General features: G+C 31.0%; 2 protein-coding genes across 4 annotated transcripts; both read right to left on the reverse strand.

Annotated features, from left to right (window-relative positions):
• Positions 1–99: 99 nt before the first annotated feature.
• LOC130630365 (uncharacterized) lies at positions 100–5,661 on the reverse strand. The gene is made up of 9 exons (XM_057443840.1): positions 5,389–5,661; positions 4,882–5,072; positions 4,524–4,754; positions 4,245–4,332; positions 3,087–3,809; positions 2,655–2,810; positions 2,521–2,580; positions 2,089–2,326; positions 100–1,290 (listed from the first exon to the last, which is right to left on the reverse strand). The coding sequence occupies exons 1-9, from the start codon at positions 5,582–5,584 to the stop codon at positions 606–608; spliced, it is 2,568 nt and encodes an 855-aa protein (XP_057299823.1). The 5' UTR covers positions 5,585–5,661; the 3' UTR covers positions 100–605.
• Positions 5,662–5,951: 290 nt separating this feature from the next.
• On the reverse strand, positions 5,952–18,082 carry LOC130630377 (RNA 3'-terminal phosphate cyclase-like). Of its 3 annotated transcripts, XM_057443855.1 has the most exons (14): positions 17,986–18,081; positions 17,845–17,903; positions 16,815–16,882; positions 14,950–15,026; positions 14,049–14,166; positions 12,504–12,630; positions 11,866–11,989; positions 11,521–11,579; positions 11,231–11,372; positions 9,676–9,797; positions 7,960–8,018; positions 7,264–7,463; positions 6,490–6,562; positions 5,952–6,026 (listed from the first exon to the last, which is right to left on the reverse strand). In XM_057443855.1, the coding sequence occupies exons 4-14, from the start codon at positions 15,007–15,009 to the stop codon at positions 6,019–6,021; spliced, it is 1,092 nt and encodes a 363-aa protein (XP_057299838.1). In that variant the 5' UTR covers positions 15,010–15,026; positions 16,815–16,882; positions 17,845–17,903; positions 17,986–18,081; the 3' UTR covers positions 5,952–6,018. The 3 variants fall into 3 exon arrangements, with proteins under 3 accessions (XP_057299838.1, XP_057299837.1, XP_057299839.1); XM_057443854.1 differs by lacking the exon at positions 16,815–16,882 and having other exon boundaries at positions 17,986–18,082; XM_057443856.1 differs by lacking the exons at positions 16,815–16,882; positions 17,845–17,903 and having other exon boundaries at positions 17,986–18,060.
• Positions 18,083–18,472: the final 390 nt, after the last annotated feature.

The following is an 18,472-nucleotide window of genomic DNA, read 5'->3' on the forward strand; positions in this document are numbered from 1 at the left end:
ATACTATGCATTAACCTACGAAAAGTTTCTATACAAAGGAAATATAATTTTCAACTCTAAGAAAATTGTATTAGTATAGACAACTTAGCAATACAAAAATTATTCTTGTAAGTTGTAAATGTATTCATGAGAATGATAAACTATATGATATATATAAATATATATATAAAACAACACCATAAAAAATGATGCAAAATACATAAAAAACCAAATACTTTTCTCATTATATCATGATGCAGAAAATTAACATGTAGGAAGGTAGTTTTAATACTTAAAAAAGCATGACACTTTACCATAATACTTTTTTGTCAATTTTTTTTCATGCTAGCCAGCTGAGCCTAAGACAAAAATTGTCAATCTTGCTACGATAGTCATAAATTTTAGGTGTTCTTACAAGTCGAAATAAGGACGTAAAATACATCACTAAACACACAGAATAGATAGAAATATTATTTTGGGAGATAGGAATAATTGCTCCTAGATTTTGCAAATTTCCACAAAAAACACAATAACACTCTAACGTGCCAAAAAACATTAGAGAAATATTTCATCCAATAAGTTATGTAACCGATCTTAAAAAATTATAAAAAACATGAAATCGGCCATTATGAACTGGTCATAACTTCAAAGTTGCAAAAACGGTATTGAAAGGATCCTATGTTACGAAACAACAACTTGAACTCAGTATTGGTGTCCACAAGATACCGCAATCCAAGCATACTCACAAAACCAATAGCTGCACCCTTTCCACGAGCTAGTGAATATCTTCCATCCTGCACATAACCAATAACCCACCTCGTATTACAACCAATAGTCAGCGCGTTGTGACGTAATATTTCATGCTGTTTGCAAATATAAGGAAATAGGTGTTTTAATCCACCATGTTTAGGCTCAAGCGGTCCTACATCATTATCTAAGTCTTCAGATCTGTTAATATACTCAATATCCTTTTGTAGAGGTATACACAGTGGTGCATTCATTTCAGGGCAACCCTTCTTCAAAGCATACACACGTACAGGAACAAGACAGTTTGCATAATTTAACATCAAATCTAACAATTTCTTGTCCGTATCCTTTGATTCTTGTGTAAAGAACTTGTTCAAGTCATTTAATACCGCGTTATCACGTAACACGTAAAAATCTTCCTTCCTGTAATTGACAATATCTTTCAAGTTTGGTAAAAGCGCAGTCAAGTTGTATCGCCATTCATTGAGCAGATCTTGCCATGGTAATGCAAAAGGGTTTTTGATGCCCAATACATCATAGTTGCATCTGTTGTTTGGTGGATGTCTGTGTTAAAACAGGAGAATATAAAAAACTAGTTATTTGCCTGCTGCCAACAAACAAACAATTGGTAAAATATAGCAGATACAGAATAGCATTCATAGGTGAATATTTATCATAGCACATCAGTATTTCATTCTCAACAGAGAATGCTTCACCCCGATCAGACCTCTGATCATGACGGGCGAGTATAATGTGTGTAAGTCATACTGAAAGAGAACTACTTTGTTCATCACTAACATACTGCCTGGCAGTGAGCGGGATTCGATCCGCGGTCCCCATAACTGGGAGCCGCAGACAAACCAACAACACTACGTGCGGCAAAATGTTAGTGATGAACTCAGATAGTTTATCCGGATGGTGTGTATACATAGGTGAATATTTATCATAGCACATCCGTATTTCATTCTCATCGGAGAATGCTTCACACCAATCAGACCTCTGATCATGACGGGCGAGTATAATGCGTGTAAGTCATACTGAAAGAGAATAGCATTCTCGCACAAAAGATTACTAAAAACATGAAATCTAACTATATCAGGCCTATCAATAAGGGGATAGCGATCGCTTTTGCTCAGGCAAAGACTTGGTCAATTCTGAGAAATGAGAAACTAGCTGAGCCATTAATTGCTTAACGATTACACAAAAATTTTGTCTGACTGAGCAATATCAATTCATCCCACATGGAAATCAAGAGTAGAAACGCTGTTCTCGCTGTTGTTATACAACAGCAAACTAAAAACTTCATAACAAAACAGAACCAAGAAACACATGAAAAAAAGATCAACAGAGAACGTATATCACCTCATGTGGTTATCTTCTGCTTCCTTCTTTTTTTTCTTAGCAACTTCTCGTCCAGCAGATGTATCAGGAAAGCTGTTGGGAAAATATGGAAGCAGACATTCCAAATCTACGTTCTCCTCCTCTCTCAAACCTCCAGCACGAGCACCTTGATATGTTAATGCTACCCAAAATGGCATTGCCCAGTTGGCTGGCAACAAGATATCTAATCCTCCATTATAAGACCTATCACCACCACCAGCTGAAACAAAACATGTAAAACATATATCGAAAACGAAGCTTGAATTTAAAACGTTGAAGGTTTTAAATGGGAGAGAAAAATTTCTAACCGACACATTATACAATCTTTTTTAGTGGGGACAGGGTAGGTGTTGACACTAAATACATCGCTGGGTTTCAATTTATTACTTAAGAAAATATATATAGAAAACTCACTGGATGTTTGATTGACAGTTACACAAGGTCTTTGAAGTACCACAACTGGAATCTTTGGGCCTAAACAGAAACTTATTTTAAATATATCTTTATTAAAAGATAAAAAATAATAATAATATTAATAATAGACATACTTGATATTGGTAGTTTACTTCCAGGAAGGAGGTATTCATTCCGGAGGGAATTAATTTCAAGATCTGTCTTCTTTTCACTTTTTATTTTCTCACGATTGTCTTTATTCCATAGCAGAGATGGAGTGTTACAGTGCTCAACCACAGTAGACTTTTGAGCTAAACACACAAAAGCACATTTGACCTGATTAAATGTCTAACATGCTCTTTCTTCATTTAGTTGTTTCTATGGATTTATATTTCCCCAAACACCAACAGTCTCTGATATTAACTTTTGTTACAACAAGTTTTGTTGCCATGTCTTTACCCTGACCTTGTAAGATTTTACTAGTTGGGCTGAGAGTTGGAGAGGGAATGCATCTACAGGTAACAAATAGATTGTAAAGCAAAGTTACATAAAAAAACTTAAAAATAATAAAAACTCCATGTACCCACCTAAATGTGTAGGTAGCTTGTGTGGATTCTTTTTTTTGTATGGGATGTGAAACCTAGGATCTTCAACAATCAAGTTAAAAATAGAATTGTGCTGTGCACATACTTCATCAGTGGACAAACTTTCCCATAATTTATTTGAATGTTTATTATGTGTAGAATCATCACTCTGGTTGGGAAAGGTGAAAACATTATTGAGAATTTTATGACTTATTGGACCGGTTAACGAGAACACGACAAAGTCTAAAACACGTTTGGTAACAAAAATATGAGGTAATTTCTCCTTCTGCTCTGTTTGTGTGCAGTTAGCTTTAACATAAGGAACATTCTCTAGCGCTTGTGTGTCATTTTTGTTATAATTGGAGACATTCTTAAGTATGTGTGTTTGGTTGGGTTTAACATCTAGATTATTTTCTGGTGTTTGCATACAGTTGTTTATTTCAGTTTGTTGGCTTGTGTTTACACTTCCATCGTCCTCCATCTTAACATCCACAATCACTCCAATCGTTATTCTGTCAGAACTTATACTCCTGACTTCGTGTAGTACTTCTGATGAGATAGAAGGATGACTGATTAACACTAAACGCTTGACTGCATCAGTGTTGTTACTCGTCCATATAAATTTTACAGGTCCCACTGCTTTGTAAGGATGTTGATTGCACTGATACAAGATAATCTCTTCATAACAACTTCCACTCAGCACTTTCTCTGTTGTTAGGAGTTTTTCTAAAATGAGAAAGCAAAGCGTTGTGGTTTAAGTGTATTCAGTTAAAAAAACAGTTTTTGATAAGCAAGCTTAAAAAACTGTTTTTTGTTTTGTTTTGTTAAGACCTCATTTTGACCAGAATCGTTCACCAAGAAGAAAAAGGAAATAGTGTTAATACATGTAGTAATTCCCTTTTTATTTTTTAATAAAAATATTAAATTTGAATGGTAGCCTATGTGGTGAACCTCAACATAATTGGGCATGATTATTTAAATTTAGATAATGGTGATAATGGATGGTGTTTCAAGAACTGATATCTGTCCTTTAAATTATTTTAAATTACTAGTCGTTAGCCTGTGTAAATTTCCATGGGGCATTGCTCGTTGTACATATATTTCCAGACTGTTAGCACGAAGTAATGGGAATTAATGAAAATTAATGTAGTAGAGATGTACCTGCACCTGGTGGGCACATCTGTTTTAATACTTCAATTATGTGTTCCTCACTGCCAGCGAACTCAATAAACTCCATGAACGATTTATCCTGTAAAGAAGAAACATTTTATTATCTTCAAATTTGATTAATTTTACTAGTATGTCCATGTTTTATAGTTGCGCCTGCGTAAGATTTGTTCAAGACAAAAATTAATTTTATTATTTTTATTCGCAAATCTGTTCTAAATATGTCAAGATTGCGTACTTTTTTTAAATCAGTATTGCTTAGGATACACCTACCTGTAACAAACAAGTCTGTGTTGCAGCTCTATATGTAGCACGAAAACTTTTATCACATGGCTGCTGTGCTATTTTGTAACCCCATTTTTCCACCATTTTAAAGCGCTTCGCATGCCATATATGAGTTTCCAGCCAAAAATGGTTTTTACTTCGTCTTGTGTACTCTTCTACCAAATTCTTTGGACGTCGTTTAAATTTGCGAGATTTCTTTTTCGATGCTGGTTCATCCATCTAAATAGTTAAAAGTCTTTTATTTTTTTTTCATTCTGTAATCAACACAGGTAATTGGACATCAAATTTCTCTTGAAGAATTAGCTCTAAACTATTATCAATAATTAACACCAACACAAGACCATACCTCTTTCAATGCTCTGTTTCTCAAATATTTTGGCAATCTCTTCACGTCGTGGCTAGCTGCTCTTCTTCTCATATGTCGTGGCAATTGCTGAAATGCTCTCATATCTTGAGAAAATTTAGCCTCCGTTAATGCACGTTTGAGATTTTTCATCTCCAGAGCTCGAGATTCTGCATAGTCGTAAACATTCACACCTACCAAGAAGAAGATAATTTACTTTAAAAAAACAAACAAAAAAATAAAAAACAGAGATAAAACCATGGAATAAATACTTTCTTCAAATATTTTAAAATTTATATTCTAGGTAAAAAAAAATGTTTGATTGTAATCGTTACAAGAAGAACAAAATTTATATTGTAAATATGTATTAATTAGCCACAAGTCAACAATGTTGATATTTAACATATGGTGGCCTACTTAATTTCTTCCTTGCCAAAATGAACTCGGCTTTTCTAAATCACATTAGCAATTATATAATGGGTCAAATAAAAAAAATACAATGTCACATACCTTGTGGCATGTACGCATCCAGTGACCGAGAAGAGTCATTTCCTCTGCTGTGACCACCTCTCGAGCTTCCAGCAAATATGGATTTTTTTGTCGGTATAATGATATCCTTCGGATTTCTTTGTTCATGTCCAAAATTTTGACAAAAACGCTTAGAACCTCTGTTGGAATCATTGAACTTTCTTTTGTTTTTATTCATCTCTCAGCTTATCTTCTTTTTCCTAATATATTTTTTATTTTTAAGGTTAAAAACCCTCTAAACACAAGGCATTTCAATGTCAAAACTACCCTAAAAAGTTTAATAATTTCACGAGTTGTACATACTGTATCTTTAGAAAATTATATTTTCAACTTGTAAAGTTACTTAAACTCTAGGTTGCTAAAATTCACTTTTTCAGACTTAAATAGTAAATAAAGCGAAAACTACCCAAAATTGACAACAGCAAAGAAAAGAACACAACTTTTCACAGTTTATAGGGTATTATTGTATAATTTTTTAAAGGTAAAAAATACAGTTGAGGCACAATAAAGATCAATAATCGAACGGAGACTTAGAACGCCAGGAAGCTTATACAATCTGCATATATTTCTTTATTAAAACACAACAAGTCTTTACATGTTCATCATGATTCTTCACCCACCTAAACAGAAAAATACAAACAGAAGAACATTTAGTTTATAAGCACTACAGCCACTGTTATTCAGAAATTAAAATACCCTGATTTATCCCCCTTTATTTTTTGATTTTTTCAATCACATTTTTATTATTCTTTTTATTTACAAATTTTATAAAGATGCAAGTTTTCTTTTGATTTGACACACTTGTTCTGATAGCAGTATGACAGATATAATGACTAACCAAAGATTAATTTCTTATTTCAACCTTTGTTTATTTAAATATCAAGACCCCCTGGCATTCAGATTGGTTTCCTTAGTAAATTTAATCTTTTCTTTGACGAAACACTTTCAAAAAACTATAAAATACTGTCAGATTTCAATGTAGGCTATTTTTTTGGTTATAGGATCAGTTGAAGCTAATTTGAGTCCCAGGTACCAAAGAAATAGTCCAGTAACCAAAAACAAACAAAATAATTAAATAATTACCCTCATTGGTAAAGCCTATACCAGTACATGTTATCAAATTACAGTCGCCTTCTTTTTCCACAGTAAATTTAGCCTAAAATAACAAAATCAATTGAAGAATGCTAGGTAATAAAACCACAATGCAGTGTTGAATAACAAGTAACTTTTTCAGTCAGAAGAATTATATTTTTCCAAAAAAGAGTAGCAAATTTTAAACTTAAGAAAGACTTTAAGTTCAGATAACTTAGTCAGACATTTATTTGTGTATTATTTAATCATCTGGTCAAAAAATTTAACATTTTTCAAATAACAGCATGTAAGAAATATATTTTCTTATATTAATACGGTAACTATCTTCATCTGTCTGTCTGTAACAGGCAAATTCGATGTGTTTGTTTTCCTTTCATGTAGATAAAAAAGTTATGCTTTAAATGTTAATAGACAAATTCAATGTTGTAACATCAATAACACTAATGTAACGTCAATATCTTAATTTAAATTAATGAAATGTAGTAAATGTAAATGTTGCAATGTAGTTATAACTTTAAGGCTAAATAACTTGAAAACGTGGTGGTGGTGATGTTTTCCTAGACCTGGGCCCCGAATTCGTTTCAGAATAAACAGGTTGATTACGTCATCGCATAACATTTAAACCTCAATATCTCTTTATTAAAACAATTTAATCTATTTAAACATAACAGTTTAGAAAGAAACAATCTACATTGACGTACTGAAATTCAACTGCCTTTATGTTTATGTTTTTAATCCTGTGTAAAATTGTAACTAAATAGTTACCTTGGTGATGGTTTCAGCAATGTAAATGGCTGTCTTTGTATGCATTGTTATGTCACCAACCTTAATCTTTGACGTGCCACTAGCTAAGGCCATAAATATAATCAGCTGGTCCTGCATATATCGATCCACACAAGGTTTCGTTAAAAGATCTTCACATAACATGTTGGCAGCATCATGTCCCACTTCTTCCGCTGGCTTACCTAATGAACAAAGAATACCTTAAAACAGATAATTTTATAAAAATAATAATTAATGAAAAATTAATAAAAATTAAAAACAAATAAAAATAGTAAAGAGATTTAAAACCTAGACTCCCAATTTAAAAGGAAAATGTTTTCTAAATAATTTATTGAAGCGGTACATATTTATAATTATACAAAAGAAATCTTTCTCAAACACTTTGCACCTAATTATAAGTGTGATGATCCTGGGGTGTTTTAAATAGATACTGTTATTAATTTTTAAAGAATAAAAAGTATTTCCAACTAATTTAACTGGGATAAAATCCAAGCGTTGAATTGATATTTAGCCTATATTTTCTGTTTCGTGACTCATAAAAGACAAACACAAAACATTTTTGAGGATGAACTCAATCTTTAATGTCATTTGAACTAAAAAGTAATAATCAAATTTGTGGTAAATAAACCATGAATTTCAAAATTACATTAAACAAAACAACAGTACAAAATTTGATACCTTTTTTTCCAACCGCACATCCACCCAGTAAACAACCTGTCGAAGTTTCGCCTATTATGCTAAAATGAATAAAAAAAAATTGCTGCTCCTGCAAATGAAGATATTTCATTGTAAACCAAATGCATCATTCTGAGGTAAGCATTCATCTACCATCAATAAATGCTTACCTCACCAAGGTGTGGACTATTTGTCATTTTGCATATCTCCTTAAGGATACATGAAACACTTAACCCATACTGGCTATATTTCATCACTGTAAAATAAAACTTTTTTAAAAGTATATATTTTTTTTGAAAGTTATATAAATTTCCTATCGAATCATTTGTCATAAAATATTAAAATGGGAAGATGCTAAAATTATCAAACACCTTTTTCGATTTCATGCGTGTCCCTTTCACGTCTAAAAGGGACAGGCATTTGAAGCTAATCACATAAGAATTACATCATTCAAATGTACTCCACTTAGTACTAAAACAGCATCTAAGTTTTGCTTTTTTTAAGGTTTCAATTTATATTGAAAATTTGCTTTTCGTGCTTCTTTATGTTTACACTGTGATAATATCTTAATAATTCATCTTTTAGAAAAAATCAGACAAGAACATAGAAAAAATGTTGCTTGTTCGATATTGCACCTTTTTTTATCATTTTCCTGTCAAAAATTCTTAATTTGTAAGTTTAATTTTTTCATACTTTCTGATATAAAAAACAAAAAATTGACAAAAATAATGATTTGGGTAATACTACTTTAAAAAATATGTTAACCTCTTCCAAATGTTTTTTAGCATTGAACAGGTATCTGATTATATATAACTTTATTTTGAAGTCTGTCTTGAAAGATGGAGTCCAGTGATACAATTATTTTTTTGATATTGAGATCAAAATTTCATTTAAAAAGGCCGAGCAATAAAGATGTTTTGTTATTCTGGTCTGTAAAACACACACAAAAAAAATTCCAAAATGGCAGCCATGATTCTTTATTAAATGGTAAAATTTCCTTTCTCTAACATTCACAGTTGTATCTCTGGCCCTTAGGCTATAGGTCTTTTTTAATTGAAGTTACGGTATCCAGCCAAATTAAAAAATTTTGCAAGGAATTTTTCTTTCAAATTGCCTATTTTAAAATTAGTTTTTGTAAACATTGCTTTTTTTACAAAAATAGTAAAAATTTATTGTATATTAATTCCTGCAAATATTAATCATTATCTGGTACATAGGAATCAGCTGTAAAAGTGATCCAAGAGGGCCGATGCTTTGTACCATAGATTCAAGTGTGCTTTCACATTCTAACAACAGCAAAAAAAAGGTTAACTCCAACTGCTTTGCAATGTGTTTGTTATATACAGTTCAAAAAAATTTACAGGTTTTTAGTTACTCACAACATCATATTGTTACTAAAACTTTCCTCAAAATTTTCCTCATGTTAAGGTCATTAATACTACCAAAATTTGTTTATTATTCACCGCATTGGATATGAACAGTTTTTCCATTTTATCGAGGTGGAGAAAAGTACGACATAAATTGTTCTTTTGGAGTAAGGAGGTTTAATATAACTAGCTAGTGTTCTAAATGCTATGAGTCATCCAGAATAGACTGCCTCTGAACCAAACAATTAGAAGCTTCCCAGGTAAATAAGACCAAAAATGGCTCTCAGAAAAACTAAATGTTGCCATCACAATATTGATCTGCAAAGTTCAAAGAAGCTAATACTCAGCATACATAATAGAGCAACCAGTCCCGAAAGCCTTTTGACGATCCTCTTTGTAAGCATCTATAGTTGCACTGATGCCTAAAGTGTTTTTGATGTGATTCACTGCAGAGGATGCCATTTTTTCAGCAACCTAAAATTAAAGAATTCTTTTACTTAAACTTTAGTTCAATTTTTTACTGAATCAGGGTGCCTTGTGAATTTATTGGATTAAATTTAGGTTCATTCAGAGTCATTTACTTAGTAATATCAAGACTTTTGATGGTTTTTGTTTGATTATTCAGGGTCTTATAAAGATTTTTTCTTATAAAAAAAGTCTTAACATAAAAGACATAATGAAACTGCCATCACAAATAAAGTATAATTTATCTATGTATCTCAATGAAATTTGTGATAAAAAAATAGGGAAAAAAATTAAAATTTTGAATCATTTAAATAGCAGAAATGAACTCAAGTTTTCCATAGTAACAGTCTTGACAAACTACTAATTACAAAATTCTTAGTGTTTTCAGAGTTTTTTAAAAATGTTAATCTAAATTCCAGGGTTTACGTTTTTAAAAAGCCATTAAAATACATATTTCCTGAACGCTGAGGTCTAAGTGGCTTATGAATTTTATTAGCCAATGATCTTTAAAGGATATGTAAACATTAGAAGCACGAGGAAACTTAAGTATTCTCAAAGGAAAGTGGAAAAACATTAAAAATATGTGTCGCAAAAACTGGCTTAAAAAATAAGATAAACATGCACCGTTGTAACGCTGTTGTAACCATGGCACAATTAAGGTTTTAGAAAACGTCTCTGAAAATCCACTGATGTTTGTACAGTTTATAGGCTTTTATTTCTCACATACTTTTAAGCAAAATTTCTGTAAAAAACGCGGGCAAGAGCCATTATGAATGTTTTGATTTGCTGAATGATACTTTTGTTTCATTTTTACGCTAAAGCATTTGCTTTTTAAAAAATCATGCTTTTTTTCTTTTGGTTTTTTCCGATGATGTACTAAGATTCTGAAAAAGATTTTGTTAGCATTTTGAGACCGTGTGATTAAATATCTAACAGACAAACTTTTTTTATTTTTTCATTTAGTTTTATAAGGACTGTGATTGTAGTTTTTGTTAGCTACAGCTGATGCACACAACACTTGGCGACTCTTAACATGATTTAAATTGATTAACAGTTGGTCTGAATTGGCCAATCACAATTCGTTTTTAAACAATCAAACTAACTTTCCCGGGCAAATTTAAAGCTGAGTTCATTCTTTTTGAATGCAGCACCTGTTTTTGCATCAAGCATGGTTTCAATATCTCTAAAGAAGATGTATGTCCTGTTCTTTCATACCTCCATATTTAAATTCACTGTTTTTCAGGATTTTAAAGCTCTGCTTGACACCCTGTTAATGTCCTATATTTAATAAAGGTATAAAAAAAGGTAACTTTTTCTATTGTTTACAATTTCTGGGGGGATCTTGAAAAAAACTTTAGATGCATCTTTTACCTCTTCTGATTTGAAGAAAGCAACCGTGATTGCAACAAACTGTGAGAAAGTAAACTTTACACTTTAAACACCTTTACAGGTAGATTCCCAGCTACTATTGCTGTTCCATGTATTCTTTTTAAAACCCCAAATTCAATCATCGAAACAGGTTGAAATCCAGCTACAGGGTGAACAACGGTTTTGACTTCTCCTCTTCCTTGTGGATAAAATCCTCTGAAAAAATTAGTTGAACAAAATCTAAGAAACTAAGATTAGTGTTACTTGATTATAAAAGCAATATCAGGAATATAACATGGCTTAACCATGGTTTATAGTTGAAAACACCAAAGGCTAATTCCAAACTTGGTACAGTTTCATTTACCTTCTGACTAACATGCATTCAAATTGCACTCCAAATTTGCTAACTAGAGGGTGGAAGATCTAAAACATTAAGCAAAAATTAAGAAAGAAAGAAACAAAAAATAAAATCATTTATTAATTACAATTCTAATCTACTTTAGCACAAGAGTCAACATGCAAAACAAAGCCAAAAACCTTTTGCCGTTCAGTATATCTCCCAAATGCCTATGATTCAATGCAGAATTTGCAAATAGATAACACAAATAAAGCATTTTCATTTTCAAAATATACAAAAAAAACTTTATATAATCTGGCGTTTACTCTAAAACAACTAACCATCTTATATTATAAACGAAAGTTATTTTACCTTCATATAATAGTCTATCGGTGGAGCCATCTCTGCATCAGTACCACCTTTTAGCACCAAAGTTGAAGGTTTGTCAGCAAAACAAAGGCATGGTAGTGATATTTGTAAAAGCAGACAAACACTGCTACAATATATAAAACATGCTTTTAGATTTTAATTATTTTTTACACGAGACACCAATTAAGTCAAATATAAAATAGCCAACGGAATGTTTAACTTAATATCTTTTCTACATAACAGGTTGATGATCTCATCAGAAAATCTGACAACTAGCACAAAAACTGACGTAAAGTAGGAAATGTGTGTTTACAAAAAACAGTTTGTTATGATTGAGTGGTTAGATAAAATTATGGTAGTACAACAAGCAAGATTGTAAAACTTTTTTTACTTGAAGGCAAGGCATAGGCCATAAGAAGTGACCCCTGACTTTTGTGTTGCGGACAGTCTGAAAACTGAAAAGATTTGAGCAGTGTTTATTATGTGGCAACTTTTTGGGTAACTCAAGGATGTAATAAAAATAACCAAACAGCTAATTTTTTCTGTGAAAATACCACAACCAATACTCTTTTAGTTGTGAAAAATCTCGATCCACTTTATTTTGGCTGAAAACCATGTATTCACCTTAAGAAGAGACATACCCAGCAGTCTTCGTGTCTGCTTCGTATATACTACCGATAACTTTATTCCCTCTAAATTGAATTTTCGTAGATTCTTTTTCATCACCAATTAATTTACCACTACAACAATCTCTCACCAAACGTAACCCTAAAAAAAATTTAAATATATATAAATTCAATTCAATTTAAAATTTCTTAATAAAGAAATTATGATAGTAGTTTAGAGAGGGTTGATTAATGAGATTATTATGAAACTAACTTTGAGGGGGTTTAAATCATGCATAAAAGGTAAGTGATTTATTAAAACAGGCTTCTGCAGGAACAATAACATTCTTTTTGGTCTTTTAAATGTATGCCTTGTTTATGTATTGTACCTTGGGTAGTTTTTTGTTCTTACCGCTAAAGTTTGTTTCCCATGCCGCAAAAATTGGCAAAAAAGCAACATAATTTCAATATTTTAAACACGTAATACCATTTTCGGCTGAAATTTGTCTAAAAATGCTACCACAACAAACAGAAAAGTCACATCGAATACGATGGTCCCTAATAAAATTTTAATTTTTTGACAGAAGTAGCCATTCAGCCTTATTTGGTCCCCCTAAAAAAACTACTTATTAAACCTTGTAGCCTTTGGTTTAGTGGATCGAATAAAATTTTCAAATTTTGAACTGTGTGTTGTTTGTGTTGACTGTCATTAAAGTTTGAAGTAGGTGTACACACATGGATAGTTTGTACGCATTCTTTTCATAGTAATCAACGTATTTAGTAATCAACTAGTAATTAGCCTGCTGTACAAATTCCTCGCATCCTTGCTTCCTGTTTACATAAAGGGGTCTCATTATAATTATGGGCAATTACAGGACCATTTTCTTTCATGAAACTCTCTTAATTTTAAATTGACTCATGGGGAGGCAGGAGTATTATAAAATATATATATGCTAAATTTTCATTGTTATTTTTTTAAAAATTTTGTCTTGTTTAGTAAACTCCCTTGTGCAACCATGATAAGTACAAATATATATATGTATAAACCATAAAATACATCAATTTAAAAGCAGTGTATTAATTTTTTAAATGTTTTTTTTATCCAATGAAAGACAACATAAAATCAAAAAAATAAATACAAAAATAATAAGCCCATTGGACGTTTTTCTCCACTACAATAAATTAGGTTAAATTAAAAATCACATAAAGTAACAAACAACAAATCATATTCTGTATGAAATTTGTATGCATGGAAAATATCTAACTGCACGAAGACAACAATGCACATCCTACAAATTAGATTAAATAAAACTACAAAAGAGAATTTCCGTGTGTAATAATTTTAACTTTTTAATTCACTTTATAGAGCCCTTCAGTGGTGTAAAATTGTATTAACAAAAACACATTTCTCTGAGAGTCTGCAGGAAGAGATTGCAACTGTATTATCCTATATATAAAGCAGTAATGATTTTTAACCCAAAGCAGACAGACATTTAATTTTTTTTGGATAGCCTAAAAATTAAATTTGCTAAATTTAACACAGTGTAAATTTTAATTGGATTATTAAAGAAGTTGACTTACCATGAAGATGTTGAGGCCGTAATCCAGGAGTGCTTCTCTTCATTCTAATATTCTCCACTTCCAAGGGTGTCTTTGTTAAACAACATAGAGAAACACTATTTCTCAGAAACTGCCCACCCTAAAAATTAACTTTACTTATATAAAGGCACCAATAGCAAGGTATGATTTAAAAAAGTCAGTGCCAAATAATCTAGACTGGTCCAAGACAATTTCATCCCTCCTGTCAATACATTTTATGTTTTATGTTAGTCAGTTGAAACTTATGACTTTTGGATTTTTTCTATTGTGTCTAAAGACTGCTGGGGTGAAGCTTTTCAAGTTTGAGAGAGGGTCTTGGCTAAAACATAACATAATCACCTTGGCATCCCTATTATAAAAAGCTTAAAAAACATTTCGTTCTGAAATTATCAAACAGCTAGGTAGTTCAAAAATTATGGTGATGGCAACCTTATTTTAAATTCCATCGTTGAGAAGTAAGAAAAACATCTGTAATGGTAACAGGCATGTACGCAACATGCACATGACAATTTAATAGTACCTGTGTAATAATAGCACATCCTCCGATATTGAATTTTAGACAAGTGCAACAATCTTAAATACTTTTATAAACGAAAGAAATTCTTAGTTCGCTCATGCTACTTTTATGACAAAAATTTGGATATTACCATTAATAAATGCGAAAACCTAAGGCATTGTTATTAAGTTCATGTCTTTCCTTTTGCTTATTTTACAAATAATAAAAGTTCCATAATAAAATATAGTTAAGTGCTTAAAACAAATCATAAAAGAGACATTGTCACACACGAAAAAGGATTACAGCGTATGTATAATTCTCTTCATTTAAAGGCTCACATAAGTTCATTTTGTAGTCACAATAAATTTTAAAATACTGTTTACTCACACCTTCCAGTTTGCTTCCATCCATTACCAAATAACCTTCTCTGTCTTTTTGTGACTCCATTTATATGTTTTCTTTTACTGTAAAAACAAAAATTCTTATATTTTATTGCATAAACCAAAAGGACTTAAGTATATACTAAAATATACAATATCATGGCCAGATTAAAAAAGGGTAACTCAAATATCTACAAAAAAAAAGTTAGAAATTGACATAGAAGGCAAACAACAGATAACAAAATGGCTGACACACTATTCTTTGAAATTTCTTTGAACTCGGAACGGAATAGACTAAATTCCAGAGCTTTGTACTATCCTTTAACCACCGAGCGTTTAAGATAGCAGTATCCCTTTAAAATTTGAAAAAAATACCTGTTTCTTTAAATTTTTCACAAGGCGTGCAAAATATCTTTACTTTGGTTATAGTTCTTTTAAAGGCGTTTTATGCAGCAGATGTATGTTACCAAAACATATACAAAAGCCTATTTTTTGAAAAATTTGAATGAATAAAAAAATCTACCCGTCCTTTTAACATAGTCAACCCAAACTTATTTAAAACAGAAACAGCTTCATTTAAAAACAGAAAAAGATGAAAAACCACGAGATAATAAAAAAAAATTGGAGCTCGTAAAAGCCAATTTTTTAACTAGATACTTACATTCTTAACTGGAAATTTCTACTGACTCAGCAATTTTTTAAAAAGACAAATCATTCCCGTATGTTTTATGGTCCATATTTCCAAAAAGGGGTAAAGAAAATGTACATAAATAAAACACTAAGTATATGATGCTGTTCTTTGGACGGCTAAAATGAGTTACTTAAAATAACGGCCAGTCAACAGTCACTGGCCAACAAAATTTGACATTTAACAACTAATAGTTTCTTTGCATGGAATTTCATACGTTTAATACATTTGTATCATAAGTAGTTACAAAGTTTAATTAAACTTTCCCGCTTTTACTATGGATTTAATCTCAGCCAATATTTTGGTATTATAATTTTGATATTTTATGACTGGTGGTCATGGGATCAAAAATTTATTTTATGCCAACTTGTTAACAGTTCCTTACTCATCTTAAAAGGACTTTGAAATATCAGATCTAAGAACTTTCTTAATCAAAAATGGCACTGTACAGCCACAGACATTAGCAATAGTTTAATAATAAAAATATTCTAAGAAAAACCTTAATGTTTTTAATTCTTTTTTGAAACATTACAAAACAATCATGGTAGAGTGACAGAACTGGGCCCTAGGTGAGTTGTAAAATTTGACAACAGTGTATTACAAGTTCCAGGGTATAACTATTCAGCCATTTTCAAAAACCTTTCTAACTGCCTCGTTTAACACTGATCAGTGATTCATAGGGCATAAAATTTATCCTTAAAATCTATAAATATGCCTTTGCAGAAAATTATCATACTACAAAACTACGCAGATGCAACAATTTTTTTGCTATAACATCAGGCCTATCAATAGGGGAAGGGCATATTATTTATTCAGATTGATTGAGCAGAGGTTGGACTAAATCCTGTGGTGCACATTGTAGTAATGTAGTTTGCAACTTGTGCTTCTTTGTCATAAGTAAGGCCAGTTGGCCATCCAGGTGTTCTGGTTTTATGCACACTGGACATTCTTTTTATTCAATGGTGAATTAAGCCTTCTGACATGCCATATTTACGAGCTGTCCCTTTAATTGTATTTCCATGAGAAACATCACTTAGAGCTGATTCCATGTCCGTCTCTGTCCAAGATCATTGTGATACCCTATTGGGCATTCTATGAAGAAAGGATTGAATCTGCTTGTCTACAATGCCAAGGGTTTTAAGGACAGAAATATGATAATCATTAAGTGAGTAGGAATTCTTTACCTGAATTATAAAACAACAGTACCGACAACCATAGCATACAAGAGGAAAGTCACCTAGTGCAAAAAGTTCTACAAACAAAAATGATTAAATAAAAGTGTTTGCAATATAAAAGTGAGTATGTGACAGCCTTTCCCAATAGAACATGTTTCAAAGGTAACCCAGGGTATAAAAGGATGTTGGACTTATATTATAGAGCTTAAAAAGTTGGCTAACAAGTCTTTTTAAAGTTTTTAAAAAGCTCTTTTCATTCTCAAGATATTTACATTTAAAGAATTCCAGATTAAACTATGCTGCATAAATAAAGTCATATTTAAGTAATAGCAAATTTTGATATTTTCTGTCATCAGTGAGTTTAGACCTGTTAAGGGATATTATAAAGGTCAATTAATTAACAAAAAATTTTGCCTTAGTTTTCCTTAACGATCATCTACAAAATTTGCATAAATGTGTATATAAAGTATTATATGTATGCCAAATGAGTTTTATTTTGAAATTAGGAAATTAAATTTGTATAAAAGTTTTCAAAATTCATATAAAATTTGTGTGAGGGCACATAATATTTCTATAAAAATTAAAAATCGAATAACTATGAAAATTCGCATGACAAAAAATAAATGTGTAAAAAATTTGTGTATAAAATTCATTTAAGGGATGGTCTCAAAAGGTTTTTATTTTTTATGTGGTTATACATTTTATTTTAAAACTGAAGTATAGTGTTTTTAGGCATAAATTACAATTTTTGATGGTTTTGTAACAAAATGACGATATTTAAGCTTTAAGATCAAAATATGGCATTGTTTGAGCTTTATGTGATCTTGTTTTGATGGTTTTAACATAAAATCCGTATGACAATTGATATTGGCAAATTAATCTATAATTTGTATGAAGACTCATATGATGTTTTGTAGAAAAATTGTATCAAAATCTTATAAAATTTGTACTGATGATTTACGTTATACAAATTGCGCAGTTTATATGAAAGTAAATTTTTATTTTAAAGTCCATACGAAATTTGTAGATAACCCCTTACCTGAATACAAGATGTCCTATACCAACAACATTGACATACAAGAATAATACACCCAAGCTCTAAAAAACAAACAACGTCATCCTTGTAAATATATTTTACATTAAAAACCTTTAACAACAGGTAAGAAAAAAAATGTATCACCTCTTTAATAATGCCACACAGGCATTCAAATGTATGTATCAGGATATGTAAACATTTATACTGTAATTTACTCTTAACTCTAAAAAAATGTAAACGAGGTAATAAAACACAGTAAAATAACTTTAAAAATAAATTTTGGTCTTAGATCATTTGGTATCTTGGATTAAACATTGTACTCTAGGCGTAAAACTTTTCTGTCATATGAACTTAAGCTTATAAATATTACACTTCTATTCTGTGAAATACACAGAACTATCAACCAAAACAATTGATAGAGTCTAAAAGCTATAATGTTAAAGAACAAAACATGTCAACAATAAGCACAAAAAAATGTAACGTTTATTTGAAGCATTTTTTTCAGTTATCAGTTGAACACTCCAGTTTGTATAAATATAATTAACAATATTAGAAGTATAATACGCTAAAGCTACCTACGGCTTAATATTACTTCCTTTTTTTGTAAGTTTAGGATGTAATATTACAACCC

This window comes from Hydractinia symbiolongicarpus, chromosome 2 (assembly GCF_029227915.1).
Source record: "Hydractinia symbiolongicarpus strain clone_291-10 chromosome 2, HSymV2.1, whole genome shotgun sequence".
Classification (NCBI taxonomy): Eukaryota; Metazoa; Cnidaria; class Hydrozoa; order Anthoathecata; family Hydractiniidae; genus Hydractinia; species Hydractinia symbiolongicarpus.

What these genes read in the sequence shown, in the direction of transcription:
- LOC130630365 (XM_057443840.1), bottom strand. Translation starts at nt 5,584, where the DNA reads ATGAATAAAAACAAAAGAAAGTTCAATGATTCCAACAGAGGTTCTAAG. An exon ending in CAAGCTACCTACACATTTAG is followed by an intron (nt 2,811 to 3,086) that starts GTGGGTACATGG and finishes TTGTGTGTTTAG; the next exon opens with CTCAAAAGTCTACTGTGGTT. An exon ending in AACTGTCAATCAAACATCCA is followed by an intron (nt 2,327 to 2,520) that starts GTGAGTTTTCTA and finishes GTTTTGTTTCAG; the next exon opens with CTGGTGGTGGTGATAGGTCT.
- LOC130630377 (XM_057443854.1), bottom strand. Translation starts at nt 15,009, where the DNA reads ATGGAGTCACAAAAAGACAGAGAAGGTTATTTGGTAATGGATGGAAGC. An exon ending in ATGGAAGCAAACTGGAAGGT is followed by an intron (nt 14,167 to 14,949) that starts GTGAGTAAACAG and finishes GTTAATTTTTAG; the next exon opens with GGTGGGCAGTTTCTGAGAAA. An exon ending in ATGTGCGGTTGGAAAAAAAG is followed by an intron (nt 7,464 to 7,959) that starts GTATCAAATTTT and finishes TTTGTTCATTAG; the next exon opens with GTAAGCCAGCGGAAGAAGTG.